The sequence below is a fragment of the Acipenser ruthenus genome, chromosome 19 (assembly GCF_902713425.1).
Source record: "Acipenser ruthenus chromosome 19, fAciRut3.2 maternal haplotype, whole genome shotgun sequence".
In the NCBI taxonomy this organism is placed as follows: Eukaryota; Metazoa; Chordata; class Actinopteri; order Acipenseriformes; family Acipenseridae; genus Acipenser; species Acipenser ruthenus.
Window position 1 is genome coordinate 7,688,255 of NC_081207.1, and position 22,015 is coordinate 7,710,269.

Sequence of the window (22,015 nt, forward strand, 5' to 3'; positions counted from 1 at the left end):
AAACTGCTCCATCCTGGTAACTTTGCTGCAGGTAATGTGGTCTGAAAAAGAACACATGAAGTGATTGAGTAACAGGAAGCAGCCATAGCTTTTCACCTATACAATACCTGCAATTTTCCCAACTGAAGTATAAAATACAAACCAGAATTAAAGGAGGACCGGTGATAATATAACAGGTAAAAAAAACAGATGAGCACTTCATTAATAGAAACAATTGTTGGAGATGCCAGAACATTAGACAGAAGTTTGCAAACAGGCTGGCACGATGATTACCAGGAGCCAACGTCCCCTCTGCTGTCGGTGGTGTAGTCTCTCATGCACTCCAGCAGGGTGCTGTATATCTGAGGAACGTTCTGCTCACAAACCACCGAATCAGGGGAGCCTCCCAGAGACACGCCTACAGTCGCACAGACCCTGAGAAGGAAAGAAGATCACATTTGTTCATGTCAGGTGATTCCTGACAGGCATCCACCCTTGTTATTCTCTGTATGACAAGCATTTCTAAATCTGATTAAAATTATTTAGATTTCAAAAGCATTCATCCAAGATTACTTTCATTATCATATTCATTCAAACTGGATTTTAAGGTGTTTTTTTTTTTCAAGATTATATGAATGTTCAGAAAAATTTATCACAATATTGTCTTATTGAAATGCAAAAGGAATGCATTTTGAACGATTATTTTGCTAAATGTACGATAATAAAATGAATGGCAAAAAACTACAAAAGGAATGCATTGTGAATGGAAAAAAAGGATTCAAGCTATTCGCTGTATCTTTAAAATATACTGTACATTTTAAATATCTACATTAACAGATCACTTGAGGAACAGCTCTGAATCTTGGGCAAAAAGTGTTCCTGTTTTTTAAGGAACACAGTCTAGCCCAGTCTAACCCTGCAGGAAACTAGATAACTCCAAACATAAGGAGTTGTGTGGAACATTTCACAGGTGAAAGGGGTCTTGTTTTCACCTGCTAAGACAGGTAATACAGGTAATTCTCCCACAGCAGAGCAGGTTGCAGAAGGTTTACGTGTGGCTTACACAACAAGACTGTGCTACAGGCAGTTTGTTTTAGCTTTCATATACAAAGCACAGATTAAAGGAAAGGATTAGATGCACATTTAACCCCTTACTGTGCAGTGGCTTTCAGAGCATCCCTCCTTGCCTCCGCAAAGCTGACATCCTTCACACTGATGCTGGTGGTCTTCCTCAGGCCTTCTAGCACCTGCAATACAATATACCATCAATATACAGGTGCCAGGAAAATACAATGTATTTGGCTTTTGGTGTGCTTGTGAATTTAGTGCTCCTCAAAGCATTGACTAAAGTCAGGCAGCACGAGAGCTTCATCTCTGTAAGTGCACATCATTCCAGATGAAGGCTGTGAATACACGTTCTATAGATTACACCTTATGTGTAGTCGTTTATTGTTTAAACTATCAAACACATTTTCAATAAAAAAGTAGACCTAATTTACTATTTGCCGTCATGTTTATATTTTACCTTTGCACAAATTTCAAGTTTGACTTTGATTTCACAAACAGTATTCCATTACAGTGGTTTACAATGCACCAAGATACCACCCATGAAAACACTTGACATTGAAAACATTTGAAAGGTTTGTACATTGGTTTGCTGTGACACCTATTCTAGCTTCCACAGCACAGGGTCATTCAAAATCTGTCACTGAATAAACCCCAGTAATATAACACCATGACACTACTCTGGCAACTCGTTGGTATCTCTTGATTTGAGCGTGGTAACAGTTGCATGAAATTTTCACCTCCATCTCGTTGCTTTAGTAGTGGCATTGTCCTTGTGGTTCACTAGTCTGCACACGTACCTGTTGCAGTTTCCCGCAGAGCATGAACTGAGGCAGGGCTCCCAGAGCGAGTGCATATCCACAGCGAGTCATCTCCTCAGTGCTCTGCAGCTGCACAATGTAACGGCTCACCAGCTCATCTGTACGGAAGACATGCATATATTATACATGTATAAAATTTAAAAAGTTAAAAGTTTTTTGGGGTGGATGTGCACAATAATTTTTTTAAATAATTCCTTTCAGTACATTTTGGACAAAAGCCCTTCTTTAGCTTGTACAAAGTAAACAGCTAAACAGCTGTTCGAAACATCTTGAAATAAAATATTTTTTAATCAATTAAACCTTAAAACTTTTCATTTGGTACGCTGCAGTTATACACCCTTGTATGCGCGCACACACACACACACACATTTACCTGCAAAGCATAACTCTATTTTCACTCTATTGCACTTGTGAGCCAACAATTTTCTTAAAAAAATATTGCACTTCTAAATATGTAACTAGCTTGGGGGCAATATGGACTTGGATACATTTCCCAGATTTTGGCGCCATATAAATCAGAATAAAATCTGTATTTTCTAAAGAACGTCAGAGGCAATATTCATGACACCCTGTACATCTCTGCCTCAATGAACTGTTAACAACTATGGTCTGAGTCCAATGTCCTTATTCATTCTTACCCTGAATGGTGGGGTCCACTGCTCCCTCTGCACTTTGATAGTACTCATTGCACAAAGCAGCCAGGGCTGAGACAGCAGCCTCCTGGAAATGATACAGGCTAATTAATGAAGCTGACATGATGTACTGTCTTCACAGCGACTTTATAAGGATATCCTCCACAATTATAGTGCTTTAATATTGGGATATCAGTATACAATACACTTGTGTGGGTATATATAGATACATACATTTTGTATGTGTTGCGTGGGGTCATTCTTCATCAGCTGCTGCTAAACAGACTTCATATCTTTAAATGAATTACAGCTACTCAAAACGGACGACTGAGAGGCAGCGTAGCACAGTGGTTAGGTCAGTGAACCGGGATTCCAGGAAGATGTAGCTTCTCATTTCTTTCAAGTCCATAGTTTTCTCTTTAGCAAAAACAATAGATCTGACATTAGGGCTGAGCCCGATTCTAAATTTAACATTCAGTTTTGAAACCAATGTTTCTAATAAATTGCAAATGTTTTTGGATCTGGTTCAGAAAAGAGGACTGAGTCATTGGGCTGCTCAATGGCATGTTGTGTCATATGAAGCAGCAAGGTCATACACATTAGCTGACACATATACAATGCCTTGTGGAACAACGTTTATTACAACATTACACAACAAAAAAGAGTAAATGAGAGTGACAGACCAGCGTGAAAGCACTTCCAGGTTACCCAAACAAAATAACAGATTTCATATATATATATATAATGTATTTTTAAAAGTACCTTTATCTTCTGTTTTGCTGCGCTAGAGAAGAGATGGATACTTTTTAAGCTGTCATCGATCAACCATTGCCACCCACCTTAAAGACACAATGCATGTTCTGTTAATTCCACACACACACACGCATAAATACATTTTCCCAGTGCATTTTCTATCAGGGTTGTGTAGGAAACAATTTCATCTTTATTTCAGTGCCCACTAAGCTGAAAACATCTGCTCATTTAGGGCAGTTTTTTTCATTATACAGCATACAAAGGGACATTTTTTTCAGTCCCTACAGACCTTGACTAAAATTTAAGTGAAAAAGTCCATATCTTTTAGCCCAAACCACTTAGCCTGTATTAAATCACAAAGATGGCACCTGGAATCTCAGGGGTTGTTGTAGGGTAGTTTTTGCACATATTCTAGTTATTAAAAAGGAGTCCAATAGAAACAAATCATTGAACATGTTTTTATTTATTTATTCAGGAAATTAACCCATTGAGGCCTCGGCCTCATTTACAAGGGGGCCCTGTCATACACAGACACAATCATACATAAAACAACAAAATTAATATTTGTGTGGTCCAGCCTTAGACAATAACAACAAATAAACAAAGAAGCAGTAATACAGCAGGTTTTTTTTCAATGTGGACTAAAAGAAAAGCAATGCCAAGGAGTTTTAAGCAAATCCCCAATACGCTCTTTATAACCAAAAAATGAGAGGTTATCAAACGCCATTCTTAACCCATGTGAAAAAATGTTCCAGGTTTTTGGGAGTCTATAAGAAAAAGCCAGTTCTCCTAATCCGGTCTGTGTCCTTGGGACTACAAACTACCAGAATCACAAGATCGCAAACTATAGCCATTATTGACCTTTCTGACTAAAGTACTAAGACAATTGGGAACCACACCTTTAATAACTTTAAAAACAAAGCAATACCAGTGATAAAGACTTTGATTTGTCAATGAGAACCATTCTAGTTTTTTTATACATCTGACAATGATGTGTCAAAAAAAGCCACTCTAAAACAAAACGGCAGCATGAGTTATATATTACATCCAATTTTTGCAAAGACTGCTTGGAAGAAAACTGATAGATAAAATCAGTCCAAAACAGGTAGAATAATAACAGTCACTAACTTTAATCTGCTAGACTGAGTAAAAAACTAAAAAGGAAATTTTGAAAGCAGTTTATCAATGTGATAATTAAATGTAAAATGCTCATCGATCCATATACCTAAATATTTATAGGAGAAAACTTTCTTAAGTGATTCACCATACAAAGTAGTAATAGCCCAGGTCTGACTACTTATTTTCTTCCTGTTAGAACAAAATAACATGGTTTGAGTCTAGTCGCATTTAGCAGTAATCTATCTCGGAGTAGTTGTTTTTGCACAATATCAAATGCACTCTGCAGATCTCTTTGAACAGCCTGTATGGAATATCCAGTTGTATATAGAATAGTGTCATCCGCATATAGATGTATGCTTGGTGTAGTACCCAATTTACATCCCAAATCATTTATATACAAAGTAAATAGCAATGGTCCAAGTACTGAACCCTGAGGAACCCCTTTGCACAGAGATAAAAAGGTTGAAATATTTCCATTAGCTCTTACTGCTTGTGTTTGATTTGTTAAGCTGTCCTTGAACCAATCCACAGCCCTGTCACTAATTCTCAGGCCACCTAATTTTCTACAGAGAACAGTATGATCAACTGAATCAAAAGCCTTGGATAAATCTAGTAATAAAGCACCAGCATATTTCCCATCATCCAAAGCTATTGATATATCATTAATAACTTTAAGAACAGCAGTATGGGTTCTATGTTTTGACCGAAATCCAGATTGATGTCCTACCAAGATATTATTCTGTGTTAAAAAAAAACTCTTTAATTGCTCACTTACTAACCTCTCAAATATTTTAGCAATAACTGGTAGGACAGATACAGGTCTATAATTATTATTATTATTATTATTATTATTATTTATTTCTTAACAGACGCCCTTATCCAGGGCGACTTACAATTGTTACAAGCTAGCACATTATTTTTACATACAATTACCCATTTATACAGTTGGGTTTTTACTGGAGCAATCTAGGTAAAATACCTTGCTCAAGGGTACAGCAGCAGTGTCCCCCATCTGGGATTGAACCCACGACCCTCCGGTCAAGAGTCCAGAGCCCTAACCACTACTCCACACTGCTGCCCTATTAAGATCTGAGTGTTCACCTCCCTTAAAAACAGGGACAACATATGCCGATTTCCAAATTGATGGAATTAATTGGTGATTAGAGAAAGATTAAATAATTCAGTAAGTGGTTGAGCAATAATCCTAGCTGCTATCTTTAAGAAATATAGCTCCAGATTATCTGGTCCAGCAGACTTTCTTTGATCAAGGTTCATTAGTAATTTAAGTACCTCCTTTGTTTTTATAGTTCGAAAATAAAATGTAGCTGTAGTCTTATCCTCCCTTAATTTGTCTAAGTTAGAATCAATGTGTGACTGAGTATTGACACCAAGCAAATCCGTTTTTAAATGCTTGACTGGCCCTAATAAAATGCTTATTAAAATAATCAATAATATCTTTACTCCCAGTATAAATCCAGTCATTATGTACCCTGATGAGGGAGAGCTCATAGTGCATTGTATGTTTCCAGAATTTACATGGGTCATTCATATTAGCAGTAGTCTCAGGAAATAATCAGATTTAGTTTTCCATGCTCTAGCCCAACATTGGTCCCGAGCTTCTAACAAGCCTTTTACTTCACTAGTGAACCAGGGACAATTATATATTTTACTTAAAGATGATTTAGACAAGTTCTTCTGATTAGGCCAAGTTGGGACTATTATCAATTGAGTTAAACCCAAGGCAGAGCTTACATTTTTAAGATTTCTGGATTGAATAGTTAGCCAGTCGCAATTAAGATCACCCATAAGTTATCAGTTCACTGTTAGCTAAAATATCAGAGAGTCTTAAAAAGTCATTAATAATTATTTCAGAGGCTGAAGGAGGTCTATAACAACCTACTATCAGTAGAGGGTGTGTATTTGGCAAATATAAATGCAAACCAATAATTTCAAATCCCTTGACAACAGAATCCACTAATTTAAGTTCTACTTGGAGTCTTTTATGTATAATGCAATCCCCCCAACCCAGATTTCCTACACAAAAAAAGTTTGTAAAAAATGCAGGCATACAACAACAGAACCACAAGAAGAAAAAAAAAACAACTTACCAATAATAGGGTCGTTCTTGTAAGGCATTTTGGACAAAGACATTTTTTCTATAAGAGAACAAACTGTAGGGAACAAGAGAGAAAACCACATTGCACACAGTTTGCTTCAGTAAATACCACAGCATTTAAACCTATTTCAACTGTTGTAGCACCAGCTGCCCTTGCTGTTGTCCTATTGCATACCCAAATGCATAGTTTGTTTCATGGGCAAGCTGCACTGAACCCATGCAAAATATAATCAGCATCAATAACACAATAATAAATACAGCGAGTTGAAACCTACAAGAACGCACGATCAATTAGCACAGCAAACAGAAATTCAGAAGCTCTTTACTGTAGGATTTAGATAGCAATAATACAAGTTTAACATTTGAAAGAATGAACAGAATTATGTGTGGTTTCTGTCCCCTATGACCACAGTGCACCTCAATGAAGAAAATAAAATAAACCCAACCCCTTGTGTGTCAATAAGAATTTATTCTGGACTAAAACCTTACCTGCTGGTCTCATCAGTTCACCACCAAATCCTCTAGAAAAAGGAATGAAAAGAAATAAAATCGTTATTCTAACAATTGTAATCGCTTTACAGGGGGATTTTCAATTGATCTAAACAGTGGAAGACACTGCTGTCATTTCAATCCTTAAAATAGGACCCACCTTGACGTATGACATTTTCTTACACAAAAAAAAACAAACAAACAAAAAAAAAACACTAGGAGAGACTTGCAGGCACTGTTAGATGTTTAATTTTCATAATCCTGGAGTTGGATGGCCACTATAATAATCTGAACCCATGTGAGGTACAAGAAAGACACAGACAGTCTGGAATGATGGTTATTTAACAACATTCAAAGGATCTCTATTATGTAACTTGTTGCCTACAGCCTTTGATTCTCAGTGTTTATGAAAACAACATGTTTGTTTATTTAACAGGTATTAAGAGCCAGGAGCGTGTACACACCCAAGCCAACTCACAGAGTTGTGTGCTTTAGAGCAGTGTTTCCCAAACTTTTTGATTGGTAACCCAAATGAACATAGGAATAATGAACACATGACCCAAAATTATTCATTATTCATATTTTAACTGAAATACTCCTTAACCAATCCAAAAGCCACGTTTCATTTATTTATAACTACACTACAGTACACTATATAAGCATTCAGGCTTTGATAGTTTTACAGCTTGCCAAAATGTTTGCCTTTATCAAATTAATTATTAGTAGAAAATGGTATAAAATTATCATATTGTAACGACGAGGCAGACAAAACTCGGAAGGGGGGGGGGGGGGGGGGCGGAGGGGGGCACTTCTATGAACATTCTTTCACACAACAGCCAGCTCAGGTGTTTGAGTGAAGGGTCTCCTTCGCGCAGATAACAGGACTGCAGCCAATCACAGACATGCATTTGCAGGACAGCGCCAATGGGGTTTGATGGACTATGTGGGTGCATTGAGATAATGGGTGGTGGGACCGGAATGCATGCCTGTGATTGGGGGAGTGCGCACGACAGAGCGAAATGTAAGCCTGGCTGACGGAAGGGCTGGGTGAAGAGTGAGATTGGAGCTGTGGGATAGAACCTGTTGTTTTTCTGAATTACCGAGTCAGACACGAAGAGACTGTTAGCTTTATGTGTGTTACCTGCCTGTTTTTGTTATTGTTTATTGCATTTATTTTATTGAACTGCTCTTTCTTTTAAAATAAACCAGAATACTTGCCTGGATTGCTTCCTTTACCTCCACATTGCAATATCAATTTTAAATTGTTTTGCAACATAATGAATACCAGTTTTAATTTTCAATTCAATAAGCATTGCAAACATACCGACAACAGTCAGTTGTGCAGTTTTTACATTCATCTCCTTCTCTGAGGCAGTGACTGATTTTTTAAGAAAGTCTTGCAGTTTAGCTAACTGATCAGCTTTCTTCTGGAAAACTCGTGTCGTTTCCCAGCGCAATCTGGACGCCATGTCTCAAGATGCCGATGGCTTAAGGCTTTCGTGAGCCAGTACTTCACAACAAATGACACATGAGGACGCAGATCATCCTCGTCACCAATGTAAGAAAAAACAAAGTTAATATAAGATAGTAATAGCAAGGTTTGTTTTTGTTTCTTTGAGCTGCAAGTAGGATTAGACATGTTTTCATTTTGCATCCATTTTAACAGATTAAAACCCTCTCTTGTGGCAAGGTTGGCAGCAATATTACTCTGTATTTTATACAAGGTAATTGAGTGACAATTTGTTATTGCATTGTGTAAAGAGCCAAAAAAGGTTGGGTTCATTGAAGGAGGCATCTACCATTGCCACAGGTCTGGGAGTTAACATTTCTGTCATGTTGTTTTCTTACCATTTAATTAATTTTCATCTGTTCCGGTGGTGACGAGTTCAACAAAATGTAAAACAAAACAGCGCTCAAGCAAACATTTGAAAGACCAAAAGCCTCCAAAGACAAGGCCAGTTGCAAATTTGGTGCTTTTTCGTTTTTGTTTTTAGTTCATTATTAAAAGACGTTCCAGTGAAACCACAACTCGGCATTAAAGTCAGACAGCCGCCCACCAAGGCATCAAAGCTCCTCTTTTGCCTGTGTTGTTTATAGAATACAGGCTGCTAGAACATGTAAGCAGAGACAGGGATGTCATCATCGTACTGCTTTACAGTGATGGCACCTTGTGGTTAGACAGCTTCTGGATCCCCTCCAGGCACTAATCCCTCAGCAAGTGTCATCACCAGTCAGGACACAAGCAGGGCCTTATGGCTTTAGCACATGGTTTCACGGCACGCAACAAAAGAAATTTGCTGATGACAGGTAAGCGGACGTGAACATCGTGCAGCAACAAGATGCATCAGATCTGACCACAAAAGGATGGTTGGTGGTGGGTGTGTTATTAAATATTTAAATGTTGTAATTGTGTACACAAGGATTGTCTAAACTACAAAAAAACTAGATTATTTTCTTTCCTTTTTTTTTTTTTTTTCAACACATTTGTATTTTTTATTTTGTTTAATTGTGTTTTATTTAGCAGATGCCTTTATCCAAGGCGACTTACAGAGACTAGGGTGTGTGAACTAGGATGTAAACAGGGGTAACAATTTTACCTGTACTGCTGCTTACTGAAGAGCTGTAAAAGAAGAAACATGTTTGTGTTAAATATGCTGACTGTAACTTGAGGACTGGCACAAGACTATTTCAGATGACTAGTTCCACAGACCTTCTCGTGAATGCCTTTGAGTCCTTCTATTGAGGCCTCTTTCAGAAAATCAGTTACGGGCCTGTGAAATTAAAGACACAAAGCATTTCATTATTATCCACATAATAGTAGCACCTTAAAACAACAAAATACTTAATACACTTAAAAATAAAAATGAAGAAATTGCATGAGAATAGTAGTGGTTAGGGTTCTGGACTCTTGACCGGTGGGTCGTGGGTTCAATCCCAGGTGGGGGACTGTCACAAAGACGGCCGGAGTGGGTGGCGTCAGACCAGATCCAGGAAATAAACAACAGAGACTTGGGGTTTTGGTGAAGCACACGCTCAGCATTTAATAATTAACAGACAGAAAATAAAAAGGTTGTAACACAAAACACAGGGCACGGCACTGGTAGCCAAAATAAAGAGACAAACAAAAACGAACACACACTAACAAACAGGGACGAACAAACACGGTGAGAAACACTTCTTCTTCTTATTATTCTTGTTATTATTATTATTCTCATTACCTCCTCTCTCTCCCATTCTTTCGCCCTGAACACCCAACCACCAGTGAGTCAAACGTGCATCTATATATACTGTTGTGCTGGGATTCAATTACTAATTAATTATTCACTTGAATCCCAGCACGTGAATTAATTACGTGCAACCCCGTGCTCACATATTAATTACTTTAAATAAACGTGAAGTGATGTGTAATCCCGTGCCTAAATGCAATTATACATTTTAAATACTTGTGCTGCACACACCCATTTATATCCCGTGCAGCCATCTCTATACACCAACACTTACACACAACACGTAACATACACAGAAATGCACACAGGGGCGGAGCACATTGCCACAGGGACACTGCTGCTTTATCCTTTACCTCGATTGCTCCAGTAAAAACCCAACTGTATAAATGGGTAATTGTATGTAAAACATAATGTGTAAAAAAATAATGTAATTGTATGTAAAAATAATGTGATATCTTGTAACAATTGGAAAGGGCGTCTGCTAAGAAATAAATAATAATAATAATAATAATAATAATAATAATAATAATTCCATCATCCATAACTATTAAACACTCAATAGTGTTGAATTTAAAAATACAAAAAGAAATCTGCTATATTCATTGAACAGCAATTCTGAGTGACAGCAAAGGTAAGATAAAAAAACAAGGACATTTGGTATGCCACATACTATACACTAAACACGTTAGTGATTTATGATTTATCTGTTTCTTATTCAAGATTGAAGTCTATAATGAATTTTAGTAAAAGTGTGTTTACAGTCACTATAGCTAACAATATGTATCACTAATAGAATTTATTTTTTTCATTAGCAGTATGAATGAAGTGAATATGTACTGCAAGCTAGTTTGCTGTTAAATATGAATGACGACATACACATACAGCTCAACGATAAACACACTATGCAGAGGGTCCATAAAGGCATTGTAATGCACTCCAGCCAGCAGTCAAACCCCTCTTAGATGATGGAGCAGAGCTCACTCAGCCACCCCTGAGTAGATATAGAGGGGCACAGAATGAAGACTCCCCACAATGAATCCAACACATAAGATACCCGATAGACCCCAGTAGCCGCTCTCCGAAGCCACACTACAGTGTCACAATCACACGTAACTCTGAATTACCCCGGTACATACCTATTTGTCTCCAGTGCCAGTTTGTAAAGTGCATGTGTAATTTCAGCGCACGCTAAGATGGCCCCATGGCGGGTATGCAAGTCCACACCCACTGCCAGTGGCAACAGCTTTGGCAAAACTGCAACAACAAACAAGGAAAAAGACATTATTTGCAGTCGAGTTATTCAGCTATCACGTTTCTTAAAATGACATTTCTTAAAACGCTTAAGATAGCCAATCTGTAATTAACTCCATCTGGTTTTACACAAAACAGCAAACCATTACATCCAACAGGACTTTGTTTATGTTACTTTTTCAACGCTGCATGAAGAAAAAGCTTGTGTTTGGCACTGAAATGTTTATAACAGGGCTTACCAGTCGCAGCCATGTATTCGGGGGCCTTTGGTGTCAGGTTGTGCAGAGCTTTGGTGGCCTGTTCTCGAATCACACTGAAAAGCATACAATCGGACATTATGCTGCATCCACAGAAAACACATTTATTGTAGTGTCTTGTACTGAGGGAAAGGTGCTTTAACAATGTGATTTACTACATAATAAGTATTAGATTAACTGGATGTGAAAAAGCCAGGGAACAGCCAGGATGTGATAATCTATTAGCATAAAAACACACTTTAAATACTTCTGTACAACAAATTTAACATAAAATGTATGTCTTACCTATCCCAGTGGTTTATCTTCATGCTTACTAGATGGTCTATCATAGGCTGGGTGTACTCTGGGAAACTGGCAATATACACACTGTGGGAGAAAATAGCATGTTTGTATTTTACAGTTCAGCAATCTACTAACTTAAATACTAACCAGCACCCAGTCACTAATATGTGGTCAATAATCTTGATTTCCCTGGAGCACATTATTGCTCTAAATAGGTCCCAATGTGCAATGGTCACCTGATAAAGTTATCAAATCAGAAATAAACAACTCAGACATAATTTAGGGGCCTTGTTAGCAGTTATTTCTTACTCCTTCTAGAACTGTAATTCCAGAAATCGGAATACAAACACTTTGAGAATCTGCCGCATAAAGACCATTCCTGAATCTATCACTGAAATAGCATGTGTTAAACAAACAGTTGTTTTCACACAAAAAATAAAATAATTTATAATTTACATGCACTGCCAATGTCAATCAATCTCTGAATTGCTCCTGCAAGATTTAGCATGGTAAAATTAGCCAACTGCATTTGCATAGAAACCGTTAACTTCATAGAAAACTGGACTTGTTCCACACGAGTAACCTGATTTGCATATCATTTGCATACGCTGCACACTGTTTAGCTTGTAATGAAATCCTCTGGGGCTGGCAGCTATTCTTTTGAGGGATACCTCTATACACATTACAACGTGCTCATTCCTGCAGCTTTACTCCAGACATTATATCGCAAGGCCTGCTCTGAAAATGTTAGATGAAACTGTTAGCTTAAAGCACCACAGACAGTAAAATGACATGCCCACACAATAAGGAAAGCAATTGAGCCGCTAAAAGAAAACAGCTTTGTGGTTAGAATTATGGATACAAGCTAAAAGAATATAGCGTGACATTTTTATCTACATATTAGTATGTAAGCAACAATAGGCCATATTACCAAAAGTTTTAACTCATCTAGTCTGTTCGATGGCTTAAATGAGGTATAATATTTGAACTGCTGTATAGTGGCCATAATTCTAGAACAGTTTCAAGAATAGCAAACTGTGGGCTTTATTCATGTTAGGACAGTTTATAGGACAATATATACTGATATATATTTCTACACCACCTCAGACTGGGACCTAGAAGTCATGTGAGGTTCCAACGTTATTTCCGATGGCACATGTTAACATAGGGTGCTAAGAGAGGACTGAAAGGGTTAAGGCATTTAACTTGTTATACTGCCGTTGAAACCTTTCCCAATGGTTTTAGTGAGGCACCGTTTAAGAGTTTATAACATTCAAGCCCTTAAAGGCTGGTTGATACACATTTTGAGAAGCAGTAATTATTACATAAAGATAATAGGAATTTGCTCAGTATTGAAAAATTGACCACAATGTAGCTATAAAAAAACTCTAATGAGTTAAACACACAATCTCCTCCCTCTGTCTGTTGCCATGTTAAATCTCGTCTCTCCCGCAGGGTTTTTAATATGACGTTAGAACATGTAAGCAACAGGTGAATGAACCGGGGCCAAGCTCACTCAGGGAGCGAGTATCTGAGCATTTCTCTTTCGGCTCTTGTCCTGCTTGCCAACAATGCTGCACCAATGGCTGATTTCAAGCAGGAAACAAGGAGGGGGCTGAATGTCTAATCATATTGTAAAAGGGCACATAGAGGACACCAACCTGTAGCAAACCCTATATCTGTACAGTGTACTGTACTATTAAGGCCAGTTAAGAGTCAAACAAAATGTGGCATTAACAGGCGGTGGCCTTACTACTGCAGGTATACAGAACTTGTAAAAAAGGATTATTTAAAAACGCGTTGGTATAGGCTACTCACTTACAGGAACGGGTCAGTTTCTCAATTAGTTAAATTTAAAGTACCACCTCTGGCAAGCATTTTTTGCATTTCTATACTAGCTCAAATTACTCCTGGCATCACGAAAACAAGGAAGGCCGATTGCATCAGTACAGAGTCATTAAAGCGAGGTGACATTTTTTAACGCCACCTTTGAAACAAGAGCACAGCCTTGGGGCCTCATAATAAGGAAGGTGCACTGCTTTCAGTTTACACCATTATAACATGCTGTTGTACTCCCCTATAAAAATCACTAAGGGGCTTGCAATTTGGTAGCAAGGTTTTATGCTCTTAAAGTTTTCCTATAAACCTGTGGCAGTTTACAGGAAGTCTGTACGTTCATTCTGACATCATCTTGTGGTTCCCAGTATAAAATCTTTGAATCACTATGTGACTCCAAAACCCTTCAACATTACAGCAGTCCTACCTTATGTTTAAGAAACAATTTGTCCGGTTTCCAACAGTGAAGTAGTCTGCTGTGGTGAGAATGTCGATGCCATGTGGGAATGTACCCTGTTGAAACAAGAACATTTAACCTAAAGCAGTGGTTTTCAAACTGGAGTAAGCGAGAAAAATCCTAATCATGTTGTAGTACTTTGTGACTTAGAAATAAAATCAACAATGTTGAGTCTGCTTTAAAATAAAACCACAGCCGCACTGTTTCTGTTGGGCGAGGTTAACTCTATGAATACAGCTGGCTGCTGACAGTGAGTGAGCGTTGCACACACATGGCTAATTTAGGTATTTAAATGGCAAGGCGGTGGTGACTGCAGTCTGTGTATGATGTTGCCCTACTTTAGACAGTGAAATCACTCACTTGTTCTGCACTGGAGCTGGAGCGACACGACTGTTATCTTTACTTGTAATGCTTTTATGTGTTTTTTCATTATTAATTAATTCGTTGAATTAAAGCACGATATTATTATTACAAAAATGGAATCCTGGGATTAAAAAAAAAAACAATCCCTAACTCATGGGATTGGGAAGTGTCTGGAATTGGATTCCCTACTCCAGACCTATTGAGTGTCTTTCATATCATACAGCGCGTGCCCATTAACAAGCTTTAATGGTCTTACAGCTGATTAACATGAACAGACTACTGCACTAAACACTGTAAGCATTGTGTTAAAAGTCATTTTTGACTGCTAGATATAAATATCCCCTTTCTATTTTCAACAAATTAGCTCATGGAAATATTCACTTCAAAACAATGTGCTTATTCTGGCTAGATTTGATACCGCACAAGACACACATAGCCTTTTACATTGTCCCCATTGTTACATTTTCTCTCTACCCATTGCATTTGTTTGTAGAAATGCATGACTTTTGTTGCTTTTTTTATTTTGTTTGGAACCTTAGTTTTGTTTTTCAACATTTTTAGTTTGTGCGTTTGTACCGTTGTTAACTGATAACATTTTATTTTGTTAGTTTTTAACAGCAGTTTTCCATTTACAGTACTTCATCTAGAAATTAGAAAAGGCAGTTATTTTTTCCTGTTTTCATAGGTATATTATGAATACGGGTCTACTTAAATCGTTGAGAATTTACATATTCCCGGGTAGGTTATAGAATAAAATTAGGATATCATAGACCAGTTTAAACATTAAATAAACCTAAGTAGATAAAAATAGTGGCACTTGCTTCCTTACTAAAACGGAGTGCTGTCATTTGTTAAAGGCAAGCATGTGTTGCTGCCGACATTCTCTGTCTCCGTGGTGTGAAGGCTTGCCCATACATTGTACCGAGTCAAAAGAAAGAAAACGTGCCTATACGGGTCTAAAATTTTAACTGCGTTAAAAAAGTAAGCAGCAGGCTGTTTGAAGCGAGGTGGCTGTGCTGGATCGTACCTGCAGCACTGATTTAACTTGGCGATAACAGACAGGAATACTTTTTGGTTGCTCTGACGTTCAGGTTTGTTTTCGGAAAGCTATTATTTGTTTTACGTTCTGTTTAGCAGCCTCTGTAGTAGCCTTTCGTTTGATGTGCGATTCTGAAGCTAAATAGTTAGCGATGGTATTTTCACTAAAGTCACATTACAAGATGTGCAAAACAATTTACCTCTATCTGCATGTAAAGTTTCTTTGGGAAATGTCTTGACACGATCCTCAGCCGAAATATACTTTGCTTTTTTGCTTTGTCGTCCATTTTTGGTATTTTACCTCAATGCTGAAATCTAGATTTCAGCAACCTAAACCAAAATAACAATGCAACACTGACTTTGTCCCACCTCCTACTGTACAGTACAAGTCACAGAAAAGCCAGTACAGACGCGCCGATAGATAGGCTGATTAAAACACTGTTGTCAGTAAACAAGAAAGTTAACCGCTTTGGAGTATTTTTTTTAAAATGTTATTTGTCTAAGGACGCCCCCCCCCCCCCCCCCCCCCCCCCCCATTTAAATTAGGTTTATTTTCTCTTTCTCTAGCACAGTAAAAACTAGTTCAGTCAGACGCACATCGTTTACCAAGGTCACGAGACTGCTGTGCAGTAGTTAGTCAACCCTGTGTTTACCCATCTTATGCCAGTTTTGATACCTGCATAGATGCTCTAAAGAAATCTCAAACCAATTGTTCTAAGGTTTATTGGAAAACGCCCTAAGGAGTGTACAGCCTCTCAGGTCATTGACAAACAGTCATGTTTTAACAAGATTCCAGGGTAACATAAGCTAGCAGCAAAGGCACGAACCTGCACATAATACACCCGATGAGTCTTGTATTGCAAGGAGGTTAGTGGCATCATGGTTGCACACAATAGACAGGCAAATGGCGCAGAGTGAATAAAAGTTTCATACACACGGCCATTCATTGCACAACCCACTTTGCTTTTATGAAATTATCTCTGTTCAACCCGCGTAACTGTAAAACATCAAAACATTATAGAAGCAACAGCAGCTGCTAGTTTGACTATAGTGTCAAACATGACCGGTGAATTGCTGAGGACTTTGACATCTGAAAGGCGCCAATAATAAGCCGCAAATAGCTAAAGAGAAACTGTATTACCAGGTACAGTGCACAGGAAGCAGAATAACACTGAATATAGACTGCTTGCCAACTTTACTATTATTGCACCGATCACAGCCTTGACACAATGTGGCCAAGACACACGGTGCTGGAAGCTGTCTCGATTGATGATAATACAATCAGTCATTAATGCTTCTAAGCCTCTCTCGCTGTCTTTTCCCTCTGTTTGCCACCACAGCTGTCTCTTTTGGCGACAACTTCCCCTTTGTTTTGCCTTTGCTGATACTGATGACCTACATGACTGTACTTGCTATCTACTTGTCATGCACCCACTGTCTTTCAAATGCTTTTAGCGTTTTGCCTTTCTGGTAGACTATTTGCAATTGTGCTTTTAGTGCTACTGGGATCACATGTCACATCATATGATCAACCGAATTTTCATCTTAACCTAATTCAGGGCGGTGCCAAATCTAATCGGGTAGACAGGTCATAAAAAAGTGGCAGCGTGTTTTCACAAAGTTCAGGGTGGACAGGAAATCCGTGTAATCTGAAGTAGGGTCTTTCCAGCTCAAGTGAACCAGTAATATGTCAATTTCTTAATGTCGGAGACTTACACTTTATGTAATATGTCTCTTACAGCAGCTTATGATGATAGCACATGTGATAAATTAGCCAATTTTATAATGCAACAATGTATTTTGTGATCTGTTTCTTGCTAAACCCAGCTTAGTTTCACTGTAGCCTTTCCCTGACAGTCATGTTTGAGCAGAGCCTGACGAATGTGGTTGTCTGCTGCATGAGACGACATGAATTGGCTGAGACAGTAGGCTCAAGGTGCCAGACAATTGTTGCTGGTACAAAAACTGAATTATTGTCTTACTAGAACACAAAGACTCTTACAGAGCCCTGAAAAAAATGTTAAATGTCTTCTGTGATTTGTCAAACACGAATGTTAGTAACATACATCACCTGCCTCAGCTGTACATTCAAAATCAGAGCTTTAAGCATGTCTAAGAAGTTCACGACCTTGACATACATCAACAGCATGTACAGACTAGTATAGAACAAGATATGGCAATGAATCGTTTAATGACAATTGGATAAGTGGTACTCAAGATACATGTAAAAATGACATACAGACAGTATATCCCCACAATCTGACACTCCCTGTAACCTTTGCTAAATAATGTTAATCATATTTCAAATGTCACAAGAATTAGTGCGTTCTGAGACTGTGCAATTATTTAGTGGAACCAAAGTGACTATATATATTCGACAGCAGCCTGTGCATGGTATCCCCGTCAGTCTCTTGACCGTCCAGGCAGGTTCGGTAAGGAAAGTGGCACATGCACGTCTGTTGAGCGGTAAATGACAGCTATTTGTTTACTTACCTGTCTCCCAACATTCTCCTGGAAGGCAGCCTGAAATAAGAGACAGAAAATGAATGAATTAGGATAGAAAAAACAAACCGCATCAGTATATGAGGTCATCTGGTTTATGGCTGCTTTTATCCTGTTCTATTCAATTCTTTAAAAGGGACAAGAGTTTATAAAATGGGAATTTTGTCTATAAAGCAACAGCCAAAAGTTGTTTCACCTTTAATAGAACTAATATGAGGTATATTTTCAGAAATTCATTTGTCTGTTGCCAAATTCTTGTATTGAATCCAATGAAGGCCAATATTACTCAAATTATTTGTATTAGAATTTGATACACATGGAAAAAAAATAAGAATATGTAAATAGTCAAGTTCATGCAAATATAACTTATAGTACAGTAGTTCCAAGGTGAAACAACCTCCATGATACACACTGAATTGCCCTTTACCCCAGATCTCAGTTCTTTAGACAATCAACAAATGACAATAAAAATGCAGGTGTTTATTTTGATTAAAAAAAGGCCCCTCTAAGTTTAAGTTGGACCAATATGTACATTACACAGGTTTTGCGTATGCACTGTTTCACTATTTGTATGAGAACTTGAAATGACTGGTTACAATACATAAATTCTATTACATCAAAATAATTAAAGGCTGTAGTTAAGTACACAAATTGTGCTACTTTCATGCTACACACATATACTGTACCCACATTAAAAGGCAGCAAAGTCACTGTAATTCAATCTGTTTTCATCTAGAACTTATTGCATTTCAAATGTGTCAGAGTAAGGATTGGAGTACTGTTTTTTTTTATTTATTTTTTATTATTATTTGTGTTGTTTTTTTAAATTTGCTTTGTCTTTTTACTCGTCACAGGACAGGTTTTCATCTGCCGTTTCAGACAAAGAAAACAAAATTTTACGTAAAACAAAATCTAAAACCTACTTACTGGAAGGTCTCCTCTGACAATATAATGATTCACACAACTATCGATTCCTTTGGAGTGAAATGGGACCTGTATACCTATGTAAAGTATAATTGTGTATTGTGCAGCTCTGCTGTCTCACTGAGTAGAAATAAAATATTGCATCCAAATGGCTATTTACTCGTAAAAATAAAGCATGACCTTAGATAAATTTGATTGATCTCCACAATACAAAACTCTTTTTATTTAGAGGTGAAGGCTGGACAGTCTAGTAATTGTTTAAACATGGGTAGTAAGCAACTCAGTACTGAAGTACTGTGCAATCTGGTTAAACTGTGTTTTTTCTTTTTTGTATCCTGTTTGTTTTATGACTACTCTATTCCTTCGAATTTAAGACACGACCCAAATTTCAAGCCCTCAATTTAAGGAAAAAAAAAAAACATCAAATAAGTATGCATTTACAAAGATACAACCTCAATTACGCCTATGGAGGCAGTTTGCGTCCGTCTGCTGTCACACAGAGCATTACAGTTATGCGCTGCTTCTCATTTCCAGTCGTGATTACTCACACCTGTAAGGTGAACTGTGGTATTGCTTGGCATGTCGAAAAATACGTGGGTCTGATCAGTATTTCCAATCTGTCCAAGCTGGTACTGTCAGTTAGAAACGCTGAAATTGTAAAAGCTTCTCTTCGAATTCCTCAGGAAGCTAATAACGCTTATTTGAAATGGCTGCCTGTATGGCATGTCAATCACGTTGCAGTTTGTGTACTCGGGTAGTCAGGTCTTTTCTTGGCAATTTTAACACATGTATCACTATTCTGTACTCGAATATAAGACGCAGGCTAAGCAAAAAATGGTTCAAAAAGTGCATCTTAAATTCGAAGGAATACGGTATTTACCCAAATCTCCTGGGTCACTGCTATGTCTCTTTCAGACAAAAACATTAGACAGCTCTGTCTTAAAACCCCAGGCACATGTACCTATTCCATTACAACAATGTATTTGTAAAAGAATGTACTGTTTCTTTAATTTAAAAGTATTCCTTTCTGTGTTTATTCTCCACTTTGTTCATTTGATATATGCATTTATTTTGTAAAACCATAGCCAGCACAGGCAATGGAGACTCACAAATAAACAAATAAATAAATAAATAAAAGAACTGGGTACCAGATATACATCATGTGATATTTTGAGAACTGCAAATTTTACTTTTAGCATATCATTGATTGCCCCTCTGAGGAGCTTAAGTAATTGCATGGTAAAGTGCATGTATCTTTGTGACAAACGTTTCCACTAGAAGATTTTCTCAATGTCTTCAAAAGTTACACCCCAGTAAAAATAAAACAAAAGGTAAAAGATAATAGACTTTAACCTAACAAAACACATTATGAAAGGACAAACAGTTTTGAAACCGCTGTGCTTCAAATATAAAGTGAATTTCCTGCTTCAAAGAAACATGGGCTATTAAAATGATTCCTATGGTGTGTAGATCGGTGTACATTAGGAGGGGTTGTCATCTACCTCCAGCCCTATTCATTAGTATAGCCCCATTTGTGGTGACTGTAATCAGGGCTGGACCTCAATAAAACTGCACTCGTTCTCAGCCTGGGGCTATGATCACAAAGCGAGCGTTGCTGGCGCGAGATGGGCATGATCAAAGGGTCAAACACTTTGACCATCGAAACTACTGTAATTCACCTACTAAATACTGTGTGTGGTGAAAGACAAAGGTGCCGATGTTCAATTGTTTGACTTGTGTAGACACAGTAGGGTCTTTTTTAATTATCTAAAGTGTAGCAGATCTTAATACCACAACCATATAGTTTATAAACCTGTTTTTTCACAGCCTAGTTTCTCTGTACTTTTTTGTATGTAGTAATGTTAATCACCCCTAGGGGAAAGCCTAGTTGGAGCTGCATTATTTATTTTCACCACTGTTTAATAGTCAAAAAACACTGTGTAGAAAAATCACCTATCAGGATCTCAAATCTACAGAACAATATTAGACTGGATTAACAATTATCTGATTTCTCAATTACTATTAATACTAGAACATGGGTTCAAATATTCTTTCAAAATGTAAATGCATATTCGGTACATTTTGAATTATCTGGAAGTTATTAATATTTAGTAACATATTACACTGAAGAAATCTCCCAGAAGCAAAGTAAAAAATGGTACCACATCACGCTTTACAAGCAAAGCACAGAATGTGTATTGTTTAATTGAGACGTCATTAATGCATTAGTTTCCCTTGATTTCCCCCTGGAACCATTTTCAATTATGTTACAGGAATAACTACAAAAATGGTCACTTTTGCCTCTGTTTAATGAATATTATAGAGCTTAACAAGGAAAATGATTTAAAAGAGAGCACTTACAGAAGCAGCTCTTCTGCAATTGACATCCCGGTCAAACACAGCAGCTATCACCAGGGCACTGAAAAGAGAGAACACAAGAGCCATCAGCCGTTAGGAACAACAATAAATGAGGGCCTGGGGAGTCTGGATTCAGATACCCTGGGGCTGCCTCCCAGCACCAGGGAGCGGGAGAATTTGTGGCAAACAGTCTGTCTTATCCTGCTTGGGTAATCAAACACCCCATTAGCCTGACATCAATGAGGTTAGTGTGCATAGGTGAAAGTTTAAAACAACATATACAGTATGTCAGGTATAAAACCCAACATGGAACATTTGAGTCATTCGGTGGTTCGATATTGTGGTCATTTGATATTTAATAATTTAGAACTGCAAACTGAGTAACTAAACCTCTGTGCCCATAAGGAACCTCAAAAGTACATTTAAATTAAATACCATTATAAATTTAAAGGTCAATGAGAAAAACAACTTTTGAAAAAAACAAACATTTTGATTTTGCTTTGAGAAAATTGAGAACCAAAACAATGTTAAACAAAACAAAATTAG

General features: G+C 37.6%; 1 protein-coding gene across 1 annotated transcript in view; it reads right to left on the reverse strand.

The window, feature by feature from the left end:
• tbcd (tubulin folding cofactor D) overlaps window positions 1-22,015 on the reverse strand; it is a 137,661-nt gene that overhangs the window by 43,885 nt on the left and 71,761 nt on the right. Inside the window, exons 16-30 of the mRNA XM_034040536.3 lie at window positions 21,473-21,530; window positions 18,179-18,208; window positions 14,255-14,340; window positions 11,995-12,075; window positions 11,692-11,765; window positions 11,338-11,455; window positions 9,685-9,745; window positions 9,572-9,594; window positions 6,975-7,006; window positions 6,478-6,540; window positions 3,260-3,336; window positions 2,504-2,585; window positions 1,845-1,963; window positions 1,135-1,226; window positions 274-414 (exon numbers count right to left, since the gene is read on the reverse strand). Of these exons, the coding sequence (XP_033896427.2) occupies window positions 274-414; window positions 1,135-1,226; window positions 1,845-1,963; window positions 2,504-2,585; window positions 3,260-3,336; window positions 6,478-6,540; window positions 6,975-7,006; window positions 9,572-9,594; window positions 9,685-9,745; window positions 11,338-11,455; window positions 11,692-11,765; window positions 11,995-12,075; window positions 14,255-14,340; window positions 18,179-18,208; window positions 21,473-21,530 (1,137 nt within the window). The remainder of the gene's footprint in view (window positions 1-273; window positions 415-1,134; window positions 1,227-1,844; window positions 1,964-2,503; window positions 2,586-3,259; window positions 3,337-6,477; window positions 6,541-6,974; window positions 7,007-9,571; window positions 9,595-9,684; window positions 9,746-11,337; window positions 11,456-11,691; window positions 11,766-11,994; window positions 12,076-14,254; window positions 14,341-18,178; window positions 18,209-21,472; window positions 21,531-22,015) is intronic.